Source organism: Ictidomys tridecemlineatus, chromosome 2, assembly GCF_052094955.1.
Source record: "Ictidomys tridecemlineatus isolate mIctTri1 chromosome 2, mIctTri1.hap1, whole genome shotgun sequence".
Classification (NCBI taxonomy): Eukaryota; Metazoa; Chordata; class Mammalia; order Rodentia; family Sciuridae; genus Ictidomys; species Ictidomys tridecemlineatus.
In genome coordinates, this window is record NC_135478.1 from 228,810,846 (window position 1) to 228,827,997 (window position 17,152).

At 55.8% G+C, this 17,152-nt stretch overlaps 1 protein-coding gene across 6 annotated transcripts in view; it reads left to right on the plus strand.

Annotated features, from left to right (window-relative positions):
- Nucleotides 1-17,152, plus strand: part of Dpp6 (dipeptidyl peptidase like 6) — an 860,191-nt gene that overhangs the window by 831,842 nt on the left and 11,197 nt on the right. For all 6 annotated transcript variants that reach the window (XM_078040897.1, XM_078040899.1, XM_078040896.1 and 3 more), the window contains exon 20: nucleotides 14,164-14,358. In XM_078040897.1, coding sequence (XP_077897023.1) covers nucleotides 14,164-14,358 — 195 coding nt within the window. The remainder of the gene's footprint in view (nucleotides 1-14,163; nucleotides 14,359-17,152) is intronic.

The following is a 17,152-nucleotide window of genomic DNA, read 5'->3' on the forward strand; positions in this document are numbered from 1 at the left end:
TCCTGAAGATAGCTCATGGAGGGCAGGAGGGGAACTTCCTGAAGATAGCTCATGGAGGGCAGGAGGGGTCCTTTCTGAAGATAGCCCTTGGAGGGCAGGAGTGGACCTTCCTGAAGATAGGCCTTGGAGGGCAGGAGGGACCTTCCTGAAGATCGCTCATGTTGGACAGGAGGGGACCTTCCTGAAGATAGCTCATGGAGGGCAGGAGGGACCTTGCTGAAGATAGCTTATGGAGGACAGGAGGGGCCCTTTCTGAAGATAGCTCATGGAGGGCAGGAGGGGACCTTCCTGAAGATAGCTCATGGAGGACAGGAGGGGACCTTCCTGAAGATAGCTCATGGAGAACAGGAGGGACCTTCCTGAAGATAGCTCATGGAGGGCATGAGGGAGACATTTTTGAAGATAGCTCATGGAGAACAGGAGGGGACCTTCCTGAAGATAGCTCATGGAGGACAGGAGGGGACCTTCCTGAAGATACCTCATGGAGGACAGGAGGGACCTTCCTGAAGATAGCTCATGGAGGACAGGAGGGGACCTTCCTGAAGATAGCTCATGGTGGGCAGGAGGGGACCTTCCTGAAGATAGCTCATGGAGGAGAGGAGGGGACCTTCCTGAAGATAGCTCATGGAGGACAGGAGGTGACCTTCCTGAAGATAGCTCATGGAGGACAGGAGGCAACCTTCCTGAAGATAGCTCATGGAGGACAGGAAGCGACCTTCCTGATAATAGATCATGGAGGACAGGAGGGACCTTCCTGAAGATAGCTCGTGGAGGGCAGGGGACCTTCCTGAAGATAGCTCATGGAGAGCAGTAGGGGACCTTCCTGAAGATAGCTCATGGAGGGCAGGAGGGGACCTTCCTGAAGATAGCTCATGCAGAACAGGAGGGACCTACCTGAAGATAGCTCATGGAGGACAGGAGGGACCTTCCTGAAGATAGCTCATGGAGGACAGGGGACCTTCCTGAAGATACCTCATGGAGAGCAGGAGGGGACCTTCCTGAAGATAGATCATGGAGGACAGGAGGGACCTTCCTGAAGATAGCTCATGGAGGACAGGAGGGACCTTCCTGAAGATAGCTCATGGAGGACAGGAGGGACCTTCCTGAAGATAGCTCAAGAAGGGCAGCAGGTGACCTTCCAGAAGATAGCTCATGGAGGACAGGAGGTACCTTCCTGAAGATAGCTCATGGAGGACATGAGGGGACCTTCCTGAAGATAGCTCATGGAGGGCAGGAGGGGACCTTCCTGAAGATAGCTCATGTTGGACAGGAGGGGACCTTCCTGAAGATAGCTCATGGAGGGCAGGAGGGACCTTCCTGAAGATAGCTCTTGGAGGAGAGGAGAGGACCTTCCTGAAGATAGCTCATGGAGGGCAGGAGGGGACCTTCCTGAAGATAGCTTATGGAGGGCAGGAGGGGACCTTCCTGAAGATAGCTCATCAGGACAGGAGGGACCTTCCTGAAGATAGCTCATGGAGGACAGGAGGGACCTTCCTGAAGATAGCTCATGGAGGGCAGGAGGGGACCTTCCTGAAGATATCTCATGGAGGACAGGAGGGACCGTCCTGAAGATAGCTCATGGAGGGCAGGAGGGGACCATTCTGAAGATACCTCATGGAGCACAGGGGGGACCTTCCTGAAGATAGCTGATGGAGGGCAGGAGGGGACCTTCCTGAAGATAGCTCATGGAGGACAGGAGGGACCTTCCTGAAGATAGCTCCTGGAGGACAGTGGGGACATTCCTAAAGATAGCTCATGGAGGACAGGAGGGACCTTCCTGAAGATAGCTCATGGAGGGCAGGAGGGGACCTTCCTGAAGATAGCTCATGGAGGGCAGGAGGGGACCTTCCTGAAGATAGCTCATGGAGGACAGGAGGGAACCTTCCTGAAGATAGCTCATGGAGAGCAGGAGGGGACCTTCCTGAAGATAGCTCATGAAGGGCAGGAGGGGACCTTCCTGAAGATAGCTCATGGAGGGCAGGAGGGGACCTTCCTGAAGATAGCTCATGGAGGACAGGAGGGACCTTCCTGAAGATAGCTCATGGAGGACAGGAGGGACCTTCCTGAAGATAGCTCATGGAGGGCAGGAGGGGACCTTCCTGAAGATAGCTCATGGAGGGCAGGAGGGACCTTCCTGAAGATAGCTCATGGAAGACAGGAGGGGACCTTCCTGAAGGTAGCTCATGGAGGGCAGGAGGGACCTTCCTGAAGATAGCTCATGGAGCGCAGGAGGGCACCTTATGAAGATAGCTCATGGAGGACAGGAGGGACCTTCCTGAAGATAGCTCATGGAGGACAGGAGGGACCTTCCTGAAGATAGCTCATGGAGGACAGGAGGGACCTTCCTGAAAATAGCTCATGGAGGACAGGGGGGACCTTCCTGAAGACAGCTCATGGAGGGCAGGAGGGACCTTCCTGAAGATAGCTCATGGAGGACAGGAGGGACCTTCCTGAAGATAGCTCATGGAGGGCAGGAGGGGACCTTCCTGAAGATAGCTCATGGAGGGCAGGAGGGGACCTTCCTGAAGATAGCTCATGGAGGGCAGGAGGGGACCTTCCTGAAGATAGCTCATGAAGGACAGGAGGGACCTTCCTGAAGATAGCTCATGGAGGGCAGGAGGGGACCTTCCGAAGATAGCTCATGGAGGCCAGGATGGGACCTTCCTGAAGATAGCTCATGGAGGACCAGGAGGGACCTTCCTGAAGATAGCTCATGGAGGACAGGAAGGGACCTTCCTGAAGATAGCTCATGGAGGGCAGGAGGGGAACTTCCTGAAGATAGCTCATGGAGGGCAGGAGGGGTCCTTTCTGAAGATAGCCTTGGAGGGCAGGAGTGGACCTTCCTGAAGATAGGCCTTGGAGGGCAGGAGGGACCTTCCTGAAGATCGCTCATGTTGGACAGGAGGGGACCTTCCTGAAGATAGCTCATGGAGGGCAGGAGGGACCTTGCTGAAGATAGCTTATGGAGGACAGGAGGGGCCCTTTCTGAAGATAGCTCATGGAGGGCAGGAGGGGACCTTCCTGAAGATAGCTCATGGAGGACAGGAGGGGACCTTCCTGAAGATAGCTCATGGAGAACAGGAGGGACCTTCCTGAAGATAGCTCATGGAGGGCATGAGGGAGACATTTTTGAAGATAGCTCATGGAGAACAGGAGGGGACCTTCCTGAAGATAGCTCATGGAGGACAGAGGGGACCTTCCTGAAGATACCTCATGGAGGACAGGAGGGACCTTCCTGAAGATAGCTCATGGAGGACAGGAGGGGACCTTCCTGAAGATAGCTCATGGTGGGCAGGAGGGGACCTTCCTGAAGATAGCTCATGGAGGAGAGGAGGGGGACCTTCCTGAAGATAGCTCATGGAGGACAGGAGGTGACCTTCCTGAAGATAGCTCATGGAGGACAGGAGGCAACCTTCCTGAAGATAGCTCATGGAGGACAGGAAGCGACCTTCCTGATAATAGATCATGGAGGACAGGAGGGACCTTCCTGAAGATAGCTCGTGGAGGGCAGGGGACCTTCCTGAAGATAGCTCATGGAGAGCAGTAGGGGACCTTCCTGAAGATAGCTCATGGAGGGCAGGAGGGGACCTTCCTGAAGATAGCTCATGCAGAACAGGAGGGACCTACCTGAAGATAGCTCATGGAGGACAGGAGGGACCTTCCTGAAGATAGCTCATGGAGGACAGGGGACCTTCCTGAAGATACCTCATGGAGAGCAGGAGGGGACCTTCCTGAAGATAGATCATGGAGGACAGGAGGGACCTTCCTGAAGATAGCTCATGGAGGACAGGAGGGACCTTCCTGAAGATAGCTCATGGAGGACAGGAGGGACCTTCCTGAAGATAGCTCAAGAAGGGCAGCAGGTGACCTTCCAGAAGATAGCTCATGGAGGACAGGAGGTACCTTCCTGAAGATAGCTCATGGAGGACATGAGGGGACCTTCCTGAAGATAGCTCATGGAGGGCAGGAGGGGACCTTCCTGAAGATAGCTCATGTTGGACAGGAGGGGACCTTCCTGAAGATAGCTCATGGAGGGCAGGAGGGACCTTCCTGAAGATAGCTCTTGGAGGAGAGGAGAGGACCTTCCTGAAGATAGCTCATGGAGGGCAGGAGGGGACCTTCCTGAAGATAGCTTATGGAGGGCAGGAGGGGACCTTCCTGAAGATAGCTCATCAGGACAGGAGGGACCTTCCTGAAGATAGCTCATGGAGGACAGGAGGGACCTTCCTGAAGATAGCTCATGGAGGGCAGGAGGGGACCTTCCTGAAGATATCTCATGGAGGACAGGAGGGACCGTCCTGAAGATAGCTCATGGAGGGCAGGAGGGGACCATTCTGAAGATACCTCATGGAGCACAGGGGGGACCTTCCTGAAGATAGCTGATGGAGGGCAGGAGGGGACCTTCCTGAAGATAGCTCATGGAGGACAGGAGGGACCTTCCTGAAGATAGCTCCTGGAGGACAGTGGGGACATTCCTAAAGATAGCTCATGGAGGACAGGAGGGACCTTCCTGAAGATAGCTCATGGAGGGCAGGAGGGGACCTTCCTGAAGATAGCTCATGGAGGGCAGGAGGGGACCTTCCTGAAGATAGCTCATGGAGGACAGGAGGGAACCTTCCTGAAGATAGCTCATGGAGAGCAGGAGGGGACCTTCCTGAAGATAGCTCATGAAGGGCAGGAGGGGACCTTCCTGAAGATAGCTCATGGAGGGCAGGAGGGGACCTTCCTGAAGATAGCTCATGGAGGACAGGAGGGACCTTCCTGAAGATAGCTCATGGAGGACAGGAGGGACCTTCCTGAAGATAGCTCATGGAGGGCAGGAGGGGACCTTCCTGAAGATAGCTCATGGAGGGCAGGAGGGACCTTCCTGAAGATAGCTCATGGAAGACAGGAGGGGACCTTCCTGAAGGTAGCTCATGGAGGGCAGGAGGGACCTTCCTGAAGATAGCTCATGGAGCGCAGGAGGGCACCTTATGAAGATAGCTCATGGAGGACAGGAGGGACCTTCCTGAAGATATCTCATGGAGGACAGGAGGGACCTTCCTGAAGATAGCTCATGGAGAGCAGGAGGGGACCTTCCTGAAGATAGCTCATGGAGGGCAGGAGGGACCGTCCTGAAGATAGCTCATGGAGGGCAGGAGGGACCGTCCTGAAGATAGCTCATGGAGGGCAGGAGGGGACCTTCCTGAAGATAGCTCATGGAGGGCAGGAGGGGACCTTCCTGAAGATAGCTCATGGAGGAGAGGAGGGGACCTTCCTGAAGATAGCTCATGGAGGGCAGGAGGGACCTTCCTGAAGATAGCTCATGGAGGGCAGGAGGGCACCTTATGAAGATAGCTCATGGAGGACAGGAGGGACCTTCCTGAAGATAGCTCATGGAGGACAGGAGGGACCTTCCTGAAGATAGCTCATGGAGGACAGGAGGGACCTTCCTGAAAATAGCTCATGGAGGACAGGGGGGACCTTCCTGAAGACAGCTCATGGAGGGCAGGAGGGACCTTCCTGAAGATAGCTCATGGAGGACAGGAGGGACCTTCCTGAAGATAGCTCATGGAGGGCAGGAGGGGACCTTCCTGAAGATAGCTCATGGAGGGCAGGAGGGGACCTTCCTGAAGATAGCTCATGGAGGGCAGGAGAGGACCTTCCTGAAGATAGCTCATGAAGGACAGGAGGGACCTTCCTGAAGATAGCTCATGGAGGGCAGGAGGGGACCTTCCGGAAGATAGCTCATGGAGGCCAGGATGGGACCTGTCTGAAGATAGCTCATGTAGGACAGGAGGGGCCTTCCTGAAGATAGCTCATGGAGGACAGGAGGGGACCTTCCTGAAGATAGCTCATGGAGGGCAGGAGGGGAACTTCCTGAAGATAGCTCATGGAGGGCAGGAGGGGTCCTTTCTGAAGATAGCCCTTGGAGGGCAGGAGTGGACCTTCCTGAAGATAGGCCTTGGAGGGCAGGAGGGACCTTCCTGAAGATCGCTCATGTTGGACAGGAGGGGACCTTCCTGAAGATATCTCATGGAGGGCAGGAGGGACCTTGCTGAAGATAGCTCATGGAGAACAGGAGGGACCTTCCTGAAGATAGCTCATGGAGGACAGGAGGGGACCTTCCTGAAGATACCTCATGGAGGACAGGAGGGACCTTCCTGAAGATAGCTCATGGAGAACAGGAGGGGACCTTCCTGAAGATAGCTCATGGAGGACAGGAGGGGACCTTCCTGAAGATAGCTCATGGAGAACAGGAGGGACCTTCCTGAAGATAGCTCATGGAGGGCAGGAGGGACCTTCCTGAAGATAGCTCATGGAGGACAGGAGGGGAACTTCCTGAAGATAGCTCATGGAGGACAGGAGGGACCTTCCTGAAGATAGCTCATGGAGGACAGGAGGGGACCTTCCTGAAGATAGCTCATGGAGGGCAGGAGGGGAACTTCCTGAAGACAGCTCATGGAGGGCAGGAGGGTTCCATTCTGAAGATAGCCCTTGGAGGGCAGGAGGGACCTTCCTGAAGATAGCTCATGTTGGACAGGAGGGGACCTTCCTGAAGATAGCTCATGGAGGGCAGGAGGGACCTTGCTGAAGATAGCTCATGGAGGACAGGAGGGGCCCTTTCTGAAGATAGCTCATGGAGGGCAGGAGGGGACCTTCCTGAAGATAGCTCATGGAGGAGAGGAGGGGACCTTCCTGAAGATAGCTCATGGAGGACAGGAGGCGACCTTCCTGAAGGTAGCTCATGGAGGACAGGAAGCGACCTTCCTGATAATAGATCATGGAGGACAGGAGGGACCTTCCTGAAGATAGCTCATGGAGGACAGGAGAGACCTTCTTGAAGATAGCTCATTGAGGACAGGAGGGGACCTTCCTGATGATAGCTCATGGAGGGCAGGAGGGGACCTTCCTGAAGATAACTCATGGAGGACAGGAGGCGACCTTCCTGAAGATAGCTCATGGAGGGCAGGAGGGGACCTTCCTGAAGATAGCTCTTGGAGGACAGGAGAAGACCTTCCTGAAGATAGCTCATGGAGGGCAGGAGGGGACCTTCCTGAAGATAGCTCATGGAGTACAGGAGGGACCTTCCTGAAGATAGCTCATGGAGGGCAGGAGGGGACCTTCCTGAAGATAGCTCATGGAGGACAGGAGGGACCTTCCTGAAGATAGCTCATGGAGGACAGGAGGCGACCTTCCTGAAGATAGCTCATGGAGGGCAGGAGGGACCTTCCTGAAGATAGCTCATGGAGGACAGGAGGGGACCTTCCTGAAGATAGCTCATGGAGGGCAGGAGGGGACCTTCCTGAAGATAGCTCATGGAGGGCAGGAGGGGAACATCCTGAAGATACCTCATGGAGGCCAGGAGGGGACCTTCCTGAGTATAGCTCATGGAGGACAGGAGGGACCTTCCTGAAGATAGCTCATGGAGGACAGGAGGGGACCTTCCTGAAGATAGCTCATGGAGGGCAGGAGGGGACCTTCCTGAAGACAGCTCATGGAGGGCAGGAGGGGTCCTTTCTGAAGATAGCCCTTGGAGGGCAGGAGTGGACCTTCCTGAAGATAGCCCTTGGAGGGCAGGAGGGACCTTCCTGAAGATAGCTCATGTTGGACAGGAGGGGACCTTCCTGAAGATAGCTCATGTTGGACAGGAGGGGACCTTCCTGAAGATAGCTCATGGAGGACAGGAGGGACCTTCCTGAAGATAGCTCATGGAGGGCATGAGGGAGACCTTCCTGAAGATAGCTCATGGAGGACAGGAGGGGACCTTCCTGAAGATAGCTCATGGAGGACAGGAGGGGACCTTCCTGAAGATAGCTCATGGAGGACAGGAGGGGACCTTCCTGAAGATAGCTCATGGAGGACAGGAGGGACCTTCCTGAAGATAGCTCATGGAGGGCAGGAGAGGATCTTCCTGAAGATAGCTCATGGTGGGCAGGAGGGGACCTTCCTGAAGATAGCTCATGGAGGAGAGGAGGGGACCTTCCTGAAGATAGCTCATGGAGGACAGGAAGCGACCTTCCTGATAATAAATCATGGAGGACAGGAGGGACCTTCCTGAAGATAGCTCATAGAGGACAGGAGAGACCTTCCTGAAGAGAGCTCATGGAGGACAGGAGGGGACCTTCCTGAAGATAGCTCATGGAGGGCAGGAGGGGACCTTCCTGAAGATAGCTCATGGAGGACAGGAGGCGACCTTCCTGATGATAGCTCATGGAGGGCAGGAGGGACCTTCCTGAAGATAGCTCATGGAGGACAGGAGGGGACCTTCCTGAAGATAGCTCATGGAGGGCAGGAGGGGACCTTCCTGAAGATAGCTCATGGAGGACAGGAGGGACCTTCCTGAAGATAGCTCATGGAGGGCAGGAGGGACCTTCCTGAAAATAGCTCATGGAGGACAGGAGGGGACCTTCCTGAAGATAGCTCATAGAGGACAGTAGGGACCTTCCTGAAGATAGCTCATGGAGGACAGGAGGGACCTTCCTGAAGATAGCTCATGGAGGACAGGAGGGGACCTTCCTGAAGATAGCTCATGGAGGACAGGAGGGGACCTTTCTGAAGATAGCTCATGGAGGAGAGGAGGGGACGTTCCTGAAGATAGCTCATGGAGAACAGGAGGCGACCTTCCTGAAGATAGCTCATGGAGGACAGGAGGCGACCTTCCTGATAATAGATCATGGAGGACAGGAGGGACCTTCCTGAAGATAGCTCATGGAGGACAGTGGGGACATTCCTTAAGAAAGCTCATGGAGGGCAGGAGGGACCTTCCTGAAGATAGCTCATGGAGGGCAGGAGGGACCTACCTGAAGATAGCTCATGGAGGACAGGAGGGACCTTCCTGAAGATAGCTCATGGAGGCTAGGAGGCGACCTTCCTGAAGATAGCTCATGGAGGACAGGAGGCGACCTTCCTGAAGATAGCTCATGGAGGACAGGAGGGACCTTCCTGAAGATAGCTCATGGAGGACAGGAGGGGACCTTCCTGAAGATAGCTCATGGAGGACAGGGGACATTCCTGAAGAAAGCTCATGGAGGACAGGAGGGACCTTCCTGAAGATAGCTCATGGAGGGCAGGATGCACCTTCCTGAAGATAGCTTATGGAGGACAGGAGGGGACCTTCCTGAAGATAGCTCATGGACGACAGGAGGGGACCTTCCTGAAGATAGCTCATGGAGGGCAGGAGGGGACCTTCCTGAAGATAGCTCATGGAGGGCAGGAGGGACCTTCCTGAAGATAGCTCATGGAGGGCAGGAGGGACCTACCTGAAGATAGCTCATGGAGGGCAGGAGGGGACCTTCCTGAAGATAGCTCATGGAGGACAGGGGACCTTCCTGAAGATAGCTCATGGGGGACAGGAGAGACCTTCCTGAAGATAGCTCATGGAGATCAGGAGGGGACCTTCCTGAAGATAGCTCATGGAGGGCAGGAGGGGCCCTTTCTGAAGATAGCTCATGGAGGGCAGGAGGGGACCTTCCTGAAGATAGCTCATGGAGGACAGGAGGGGACCTTCCTGAAGATAGCTCATGGAAGACAGGAGGGACCTTCCTGAAGATAGCTCATGGAGGAGAGGAGGGGACCTTCCTGAAGATAGCTCATGGAGGACAGGAGGGGACCTTCCTGAAGATAGCTCATGGAGGGCTGGAGGGGATCTTCCTGAAGATAGCTCATGGTGGGCAGGAGGGGACCTTCCTGAAGATAGCTCATGGAGGAGAGGAGGGGACCTTCCTGAAGATAGCTCATGGAGGACAGGAGGGGACCTTCCTGAAGATAGCTCATGGAGGACAGGAGGCGACCTTCCTGAAGATAGCTCATGGAGGACAGGAAGCGACCTTCCTGATAATAAATCATGGAGGACAGGAGGGACCTTCCTGAAGATAGCTCATAGAGGACAGGAGAGACCTTCCTGAAGATAGCTCATGGAGGACAGCAGGGGACCTTCCTGAAGATAGCTCATGGAGGGCAGGAGGGGACCTTCCTGAAGATAGCTCATGGAGGACAGGAGGCGACCTTCCTGATGATAGCTCATGGAGGGCAGGAGGGACCTTCCTGAAGATAGCTCATGGAGGACAGGAGGGGACCTTCCTGAAGATAGCTCATGGAGGGCAGGAGGGGACCTTCCTGAAGATAGCTCATGGAGGACAGGAGGGACCTTCCTGAAGATAGCTCATGGAGGGCAGGAGGGACCTTCCTGAAAATAGCTCATGGAGGACAGGAGGGGACCTTCCTGAAGATAGCTCATAGAGGACAGTAGGGACCTTCCTGAAGATAGCTCATGGAGGACAGGAGGGGACCTTTCTGAAGATAGCTCATGGAGGAGAGGAGGGGACGTTCCTGAAGATAGCTCATGGAGAACAGGAGGCGACCTTCCTGAAGATAGCTCCTGGAGGACAGGAGGCGACCTTCCTGATAATAGATCATGGAGGACAGGAGGGACCTTCCTGAAGATAGCTCATGGAGGACAGGAGGGACCTTCCTGAAGATAGCTCATGGAGGACAGGATGGACCTTCCTGAAGATAGCTCATGGAGGACAGGAGGGACCTTCCTGAAGATAGCTCATGGAGGACAGGAGGGACCTTCCTGAAGATAGCTCATGGAGGACAGTGGGGACATTCCTGAAGAAAGCTCATGGAGGACAGGAGGGACCATCCTGAAGATAGCTCATGGAGGACAGGAGGGACCTTCCTGAAGATAGCTCATGGAGGCTAGGAGGCGACCTTCCTGAAGATAGCTCATGGAGGACAGGAGGGGACCTTCCTGAAGATAGCTCATGGAGGACAGGAGGGACCTTCCTGAAGATAGCTCATGGAGGACAGGAGGGACCTTCCTGAAGATAGCTCATGGAGGACAGGATGGACCTTCCTGAAGATAGCTCATGGAGGACAGGTGGGACCTTCCTGAAGATAGCTCATGGAGGACAGGAGGCGACCTTCCTGAAGATAGCTCATGGATTGCAGGATGCACCTTCCTGAAGATAGCTCATGGAGGACAGGAGGGGACCTTTCTGAAGATAGCTTATGGAGGACAGGAGGGGACCTTTCTGAAGATAGCTTATGGAGGACAGGAGGGGACCTTCCTGAAGATAGCTCATGGACGACAGGAGGGGACCTTCCTGAAGATAGCTCATGGACGACAGGAGGGGACCTTCCTGAAGATAGCTCATGGAGGGCAGGAGGGACCTTCCTGAAGATAGCTCATGGAGGGCAGGAGGGACCTACCTGAAGATAGCTCATGGAGGACAGTAGGGACCTTCCTGAAGATAGCTCATGGAGGACAGGGGACCTTCCTGAAGATAGCTCATGGGGGACAGGAGAGACCTTCCTGAAGATAGCTCATGGAGATCAGGAGGGGACCTTCCTGAAGATAGCTCATGGAGAGCAGGAGGGGACCTTCCTGAAGATGGTCATGGAGGACAGGACGGGACCCTCCTGAAGATAGCTCATGGAGGGCAGGAGGGACCTTCCTGAAGATAGCTCATGGAGAGCAGGAGGGGACCTTCCTGAAGATAGCTCATGGAGGGCAGGAGGGACCTTCCTGAAGATAGCTCATGGAGGGCAAGAGGGGACCTTCCTGAAGATAGCTCATGGAGGGCAGGAGGGACCTTCCTGAAGATAGCTCATGGAGGACAGGAGGGACCTTCCTGAAGATAGCTCATGGAGGCCAGAAGGGACCTTCCTGAAGATAGCTCATGGAGGACAGGAGGGACCTTCCTGAAGATAGCTCATGGAGGGCAGGAGGGACCTTCCTGAAGATAGCTCATAAAGGACAGGAGGGGACCTTCCTGAAGATAGCTCATAAAGGACAGGAGGGGACCTTCCTGAAGATAGCTCATGGAGGGCAGGAGGGACCTTCCTGAAGATAGCTCATGGAGGGCAGGAGGCAACCTTCCTGAAGATAGCTCATGGAGGACAGGAGGGACCTTCCTGAAGATAGCTCATGGAGGACAGGAGGGACCTTCCTGAAGATAGCTCATGGAGGACAGGAGGGGACCTTCCTGAAGATTGATCATGGAGGATAGGAGGGGACCTTCCTGAAGATAGCTCATGGAGGACAGGTGGGGACCTTCCTGAAGGTAGCTCATGGAGGACAGGAGGGGACCTTCCTGAAGATAGCTCATGGAGGACAGGAGGGGACCTTCCTGAAGATAGCTCATGGAGGACAGGAGGGACCTTCCTGAAGATAGCTCATGGAGGACAGGAGGCGACCTTCCTGATAATAGATCATGGAGGACAGGAGGGACCTTCCTGAAGATAGCTCATGGAGGACAGGTGGGGACCTTCCTGAAGATAGCTCATGGAGGACAGGAGGGGACCTTCCTGAAGATAGCTCATGGAGGACAGGAGGGGACCTTCCTGAAGATAGCTCATGGAGGGCAGGAGGGGACCTTCCTGAAGATAGCTCATAGAGGACAGGAGGGACCTTCCTGAAGATAGCTCATGGAGGACAGGAGGGGACCTTCCTGAAGATAGCTCATGGAGGAGAGGAGGGGACGTTCCTGAAGATAGCTCATGGAGGGCAGGAGGGGACCTTCCTGACGATAGCTCATGGAGGGCAGGAGTGCCCCTTCCAGGTTAGGCTGTCCCTGAGCCCAGTTATCAGAGGTCTAAGCCTTGGACCCTGCCTGCTACTGGTGTTCTGATAGCTGGACCAGCTCCCATCTCACTGTCAGGAGCCCAGCATCATCCCTAGATGGCCCTGAAGGTGTAGTTTTCCTCCAGCCAGCCAGCAGGGCCTTGCTTTAGACACCCAGATCCTTTCACATGCTCTGTAGGCACCTCAGGTGAGGCTGGTTCCTCCGCGGCTCTTTGCAGGCTGGGTTCCCATCCTCGGTGTGCATGTTAACAGGCCCCTGTGCTAACAGCAAGGTGGGGCGTCACCTGCTCTCACACTCAGAAGCTCTGGGATTGTGGCAGGGGACAGATGAGGCAAGTCCAAATAGGAACTAGAAGCAGGTTTATTTGGCTGCAGCCAGGTTCAGAGGGCACAGCTTTTGCTGTAATGAATCAATCCCCCTGAACCCCAAGTTCAGGCAGTTTCAGAAGTTTTTACCCAGCCTGTGAGGGGAGGGGCTCAGAAGTTCCCAGTCTGTGGGAGTGCACATAAAGCAGCTTTCTGTTTTCACTCTTCTGGGACAGTTAACCCTTCAAGGACGGCACCTGAGAAGGGGGGAGCTTCTCTCCCCTTTCTTTCCCCCGCTGCCAGCTGTTAGCTTATGTTAGAAATGTAGACGTCTCTGTGAAGCCCAGCTCAAGGCTAGAGGCCTTGTTAAAGGACCTGTCTTTTTTAAATCACACTTTGCATTTGTAAACACACTTCTACCAACCACTATACTGGATAAATTTTTGTGAAAACCTAGTAAAGAGGCATCCAGCACCTGGGGTGCTATCTTTCAGGCCAAGTAAGAAGTTTAACTAATTGAACTCTTGTGTAGAGACTCTTGTGCTGATGGTCCTAAGGTCAGTTATGGTCAAGATTCTGGAGAAGCTTAATCAGGATTTTCTGTGGAGGAGATGGTGCCACTACAGAAGGGCATCAGGGTCTGACACTGCCCTTGTCCACTTCCCACCTGCCCTTCCCAGACAGGGAGCGGGAGGAGCCGTGGCGCTCCCTCGCCTCTGGAGGCTGAGAAGGGTGAGTCCCAGCAGGGGCCTGCGCTGGGTGGCCATAGGGAGCAGAGGACATTGCCCACCTGGTGAACACCTGATGGAGCTCCAGGGACCTCCTGGCCTCGCCCAGCTGCCATCCTGGGCTCAGCCCCTACGTTACACAAAGGCTTTGTGATGAGTCTAACATACAGTCGCCAACCTGAACTGTGGTGTAGACGCCAACCTGAACTGTGGTGTAGACGCCAACCTGGACTCACATCCCTTGGTGTTTGGACTGGTTTAACACAGTTTCGCCAACAACAGACACACACACACACACACACACACACACACAAAACGCATGCACACTGCACATGCACCTACACACACCCCCACCACCCACACACCACCTGCACATCACCATACACACACCCCCACACACCTCTACGCACACCCATTACACCTCCACCCATGTGTGTGAACAGTTCGGCTCGCCCAGGCCGGCAGTGAACCTGGGACTGAGGGGTCAGCCTGTGGGTCAAGAACCTGCAGACACGCCGGCCCACCCTGTAGCACGCTGAGCTGTGACTGTTCTTCCAGGGACGGCACTCCCGGGAGCCAGAGTGTGGCGGAGAAGTTTGAGGTGACTTGGGAGACGGTGATGGTGAGCAGCCATGGGGCGGTGGTGGTCAAATGTGACGGCCGAGGCAGCGGCTTCCAAGGCACCAAGCTCCTGCATGAAGTGAGGAGGCGGCTGGGCGCCCTGGAGGAGAAGGACCAAGTGGAGGCTGTGAGGTGAGCATCCACCCGCGGGACGAGGGGCGCGTTCTCCGGCGGGGCTTGTGGTCAGTGCTCGCATCCTGCCCGCCACCCGCTCTCACTCAGAAAGCTCTGTGCACAAGTCCAGAGCTGGCCCCAGGGAGACCTTCCTGTGGTGTCCCCACCGCTGTGTGGCTCCGGGGTTGAGTGGTCACTACGTGTGCTGGAGGCAGAGACTGGCAGGGGGCTGCCTTGCTTCTCCGTGTGGCCAGTGTGGCCCGTGTCCACACACGTCTTTGCCATCCGTCACTAGAGAAGAGAAAGTAGGGCAGAAAGGACAGAAAGAGAACCCGAGTGGGGTCATGCAGAGGGTCACCCTCATGACGGAGGAGACAGCCCCGGGCAGGCACAGGTCAGGGGTCAGAAACATCCTCCTCGATTCTGGGGACTGGTGCATCTCCGTCCTATCTGTCCCCTTCCATCCTTGTCTTGGGCCAATGAGACCAACCAGGTGCTACCCAGGTCAGGCAGTGCCCAGCACCAAGGGGCAGGGCTCAGTCATTTACTGAAGGTCATTTACCTGGAAACAAAGAGACATGAGGAAGCCGTGCAGACCAGACGCTGGCTGTCCTCAGGCTCGCTCTGGCAGCAGTTCCCATCTTGTGGCACAACGTGGTGAGCCGCTGACCGGGGCTCCCTGGCAGGTGTCCCTGAACCATCAGTGGACTGTGCAGACGCACACTTGGGAGGGCAGGGAGGATGGGGGAGAGAAAGTGTGACCAGGCCCATGACAAAGCAGTGTCTCCAACCCCAGAGGGGCACCTGCTCCACCCTCAGGCCAATAAGGTGCATGTGCTGGGCCTGGGCGTGTGAGGGGGATGCAGAGCACAGAGCCACAGCTGACTGCCCCCTGGGCCAGTTACCATTCCAGTTTACTTTGCAGCTTTTGAAGGGGCCACATCACTGCCTTTGCAGAACATTTTCTCTTGTTTTTTTTTTTTTTTTTTTTCACAAAAAGCTGGATAGCATGTGGTTTCACGCGATAAAGGACTTTAAACCCATGAAGCAGTGAGGGGGCACAAGTGGCTTCTCCAGGGTGTTGGGAGCCGGGTGAACGTGGAGAAGGGCATACCTTCCCCTGTGTGTGTGACAGACAAGACCCAGGGAGACATCGAGGACCTGGCGGTCAGGAAGGTGCACCTCAAGGTTGTGTTTGCCTGAAGTCAACGTGTGCATGTTCACACACACACACACACACACACACACACACACACACACCTCAAATGTGCTTTAAACAAGGCGCTGTGCTGGCTCTGAAAGTCCACAGGGACAGCAGATCCCGGGGTAAGAGATCCAGAGAGCAACAGTCCCCGCCATCTGTTTGACCTTGTCCTGAGCTAACTCCTCACTGGATAGCAGGATGGCCATCAGAGGCACCTGCTCCGTGCCGCTTCATGCGCCTCCAGCAGGTTCAGGCAGGTGGAGGCCACTTCCAGAAACCTCCGTGAAGGAAGGGGGAGCTCCCCAAGACTCAGCTCACAGACCTCTCCTTCCACGGCCCTGCCCTGCCCTGGCTCATTCCGAACCCAGCACCAGCACCAGCACCAGCAAGAGAGGTGCAAGCAGTCACCCCGAGACCACGTGGGCCGCGTTCTCCTGCTGGGGCCCGCTCCTGGTGGAGGAAGGACGAGGGACGAGAACCGCTGGTCTCTGTTTTGAAGGAGGAGGAGCTGATGGGGGCAGGCCAGCAGCCGGCCACGTGTACTGCAGAAGGCTTCCCACGAGGAGGAACAGGAGGCCCGAGGGCTGGAGGCTGCCTGTCCCCCCTCCCTGGGCCTTTCCCCTGCCCCCTCGCACTCTGTCCTCTGCCCACCCAGCTCGGCTCCTCCCACCACTGAGGACCAGGTGGAAGGTCAGGTGTCCTTCAGGCTCAGCTGCAGCACTTGGCTATGCCCTGCAGCCCCCCGAGAACAGGAGGACAGGGCAGTTCCACACTCACATTCTTTTCCAAAAATAAAGAATGGACCAGCCACATGTTCAAAAACCAGATAGAACCTGTTCTAGAAAGACCGTCAGCAACGTCGAATCTCGACCACTGGAGCTCACAGGACAAGAAACAACGGCAAAACCTAGAGCCACCAGGAGGCCGCAGGGTGCCCCTGGGTCCAGCCACACAACTTTGGCTCGTGCAGAGTGGGGTCTGTGTTCCCATTACTCAGAATGGCCAGTTTGGGCAGGATCAACATCACGAGGCCCACCCAGCTGACCCCCAAGGCTCCCCACTCTCACAAGCCATCCCATTCCCCCATCTCCCTGCAGCTGGTCCTTTTCTGATGGAGCCCATTGGACCTCATGTCCCATCAGCAGCTAACAGGAGAGAAGTCCCCTGTGTGAGGAGGGATGGTCACGTCAACACCTGATGTGGGCCCCGGCAGAGCCACACTAGCTCTGGGAGCACAGTGCTACAGAAGCAAGTGACCCAGCCCAAAGAGCTTCAGTGAGAGGTGCCCGTGGCCAAGACCTTGAGGGGTGAATAGGGGACAGCCAGATGGCAACAGGAGACGCATGTTCCAAAGGCCAGGGTGATGCCAGGCACAGCCCAGGGCGCCTGCACCCACTGCGCGGGTGGACCATGGAAGAGCAAGGGCGAGTAGAGGGGTGGATGGATCCTAGCACGGAGCCCGTGGAGGGGTGGGACGGACCTGGCTGGTGAGGGTCGAGCGGCCCCTGCTTGCCCACGCACCCCTCGAGGCCTTGACCTTGTCTCCTGACATCCTTTCCTTCCAGCTAAAATCTCACCTCCTGCCCCGCTCCCTCTGGGCTCTGCGGG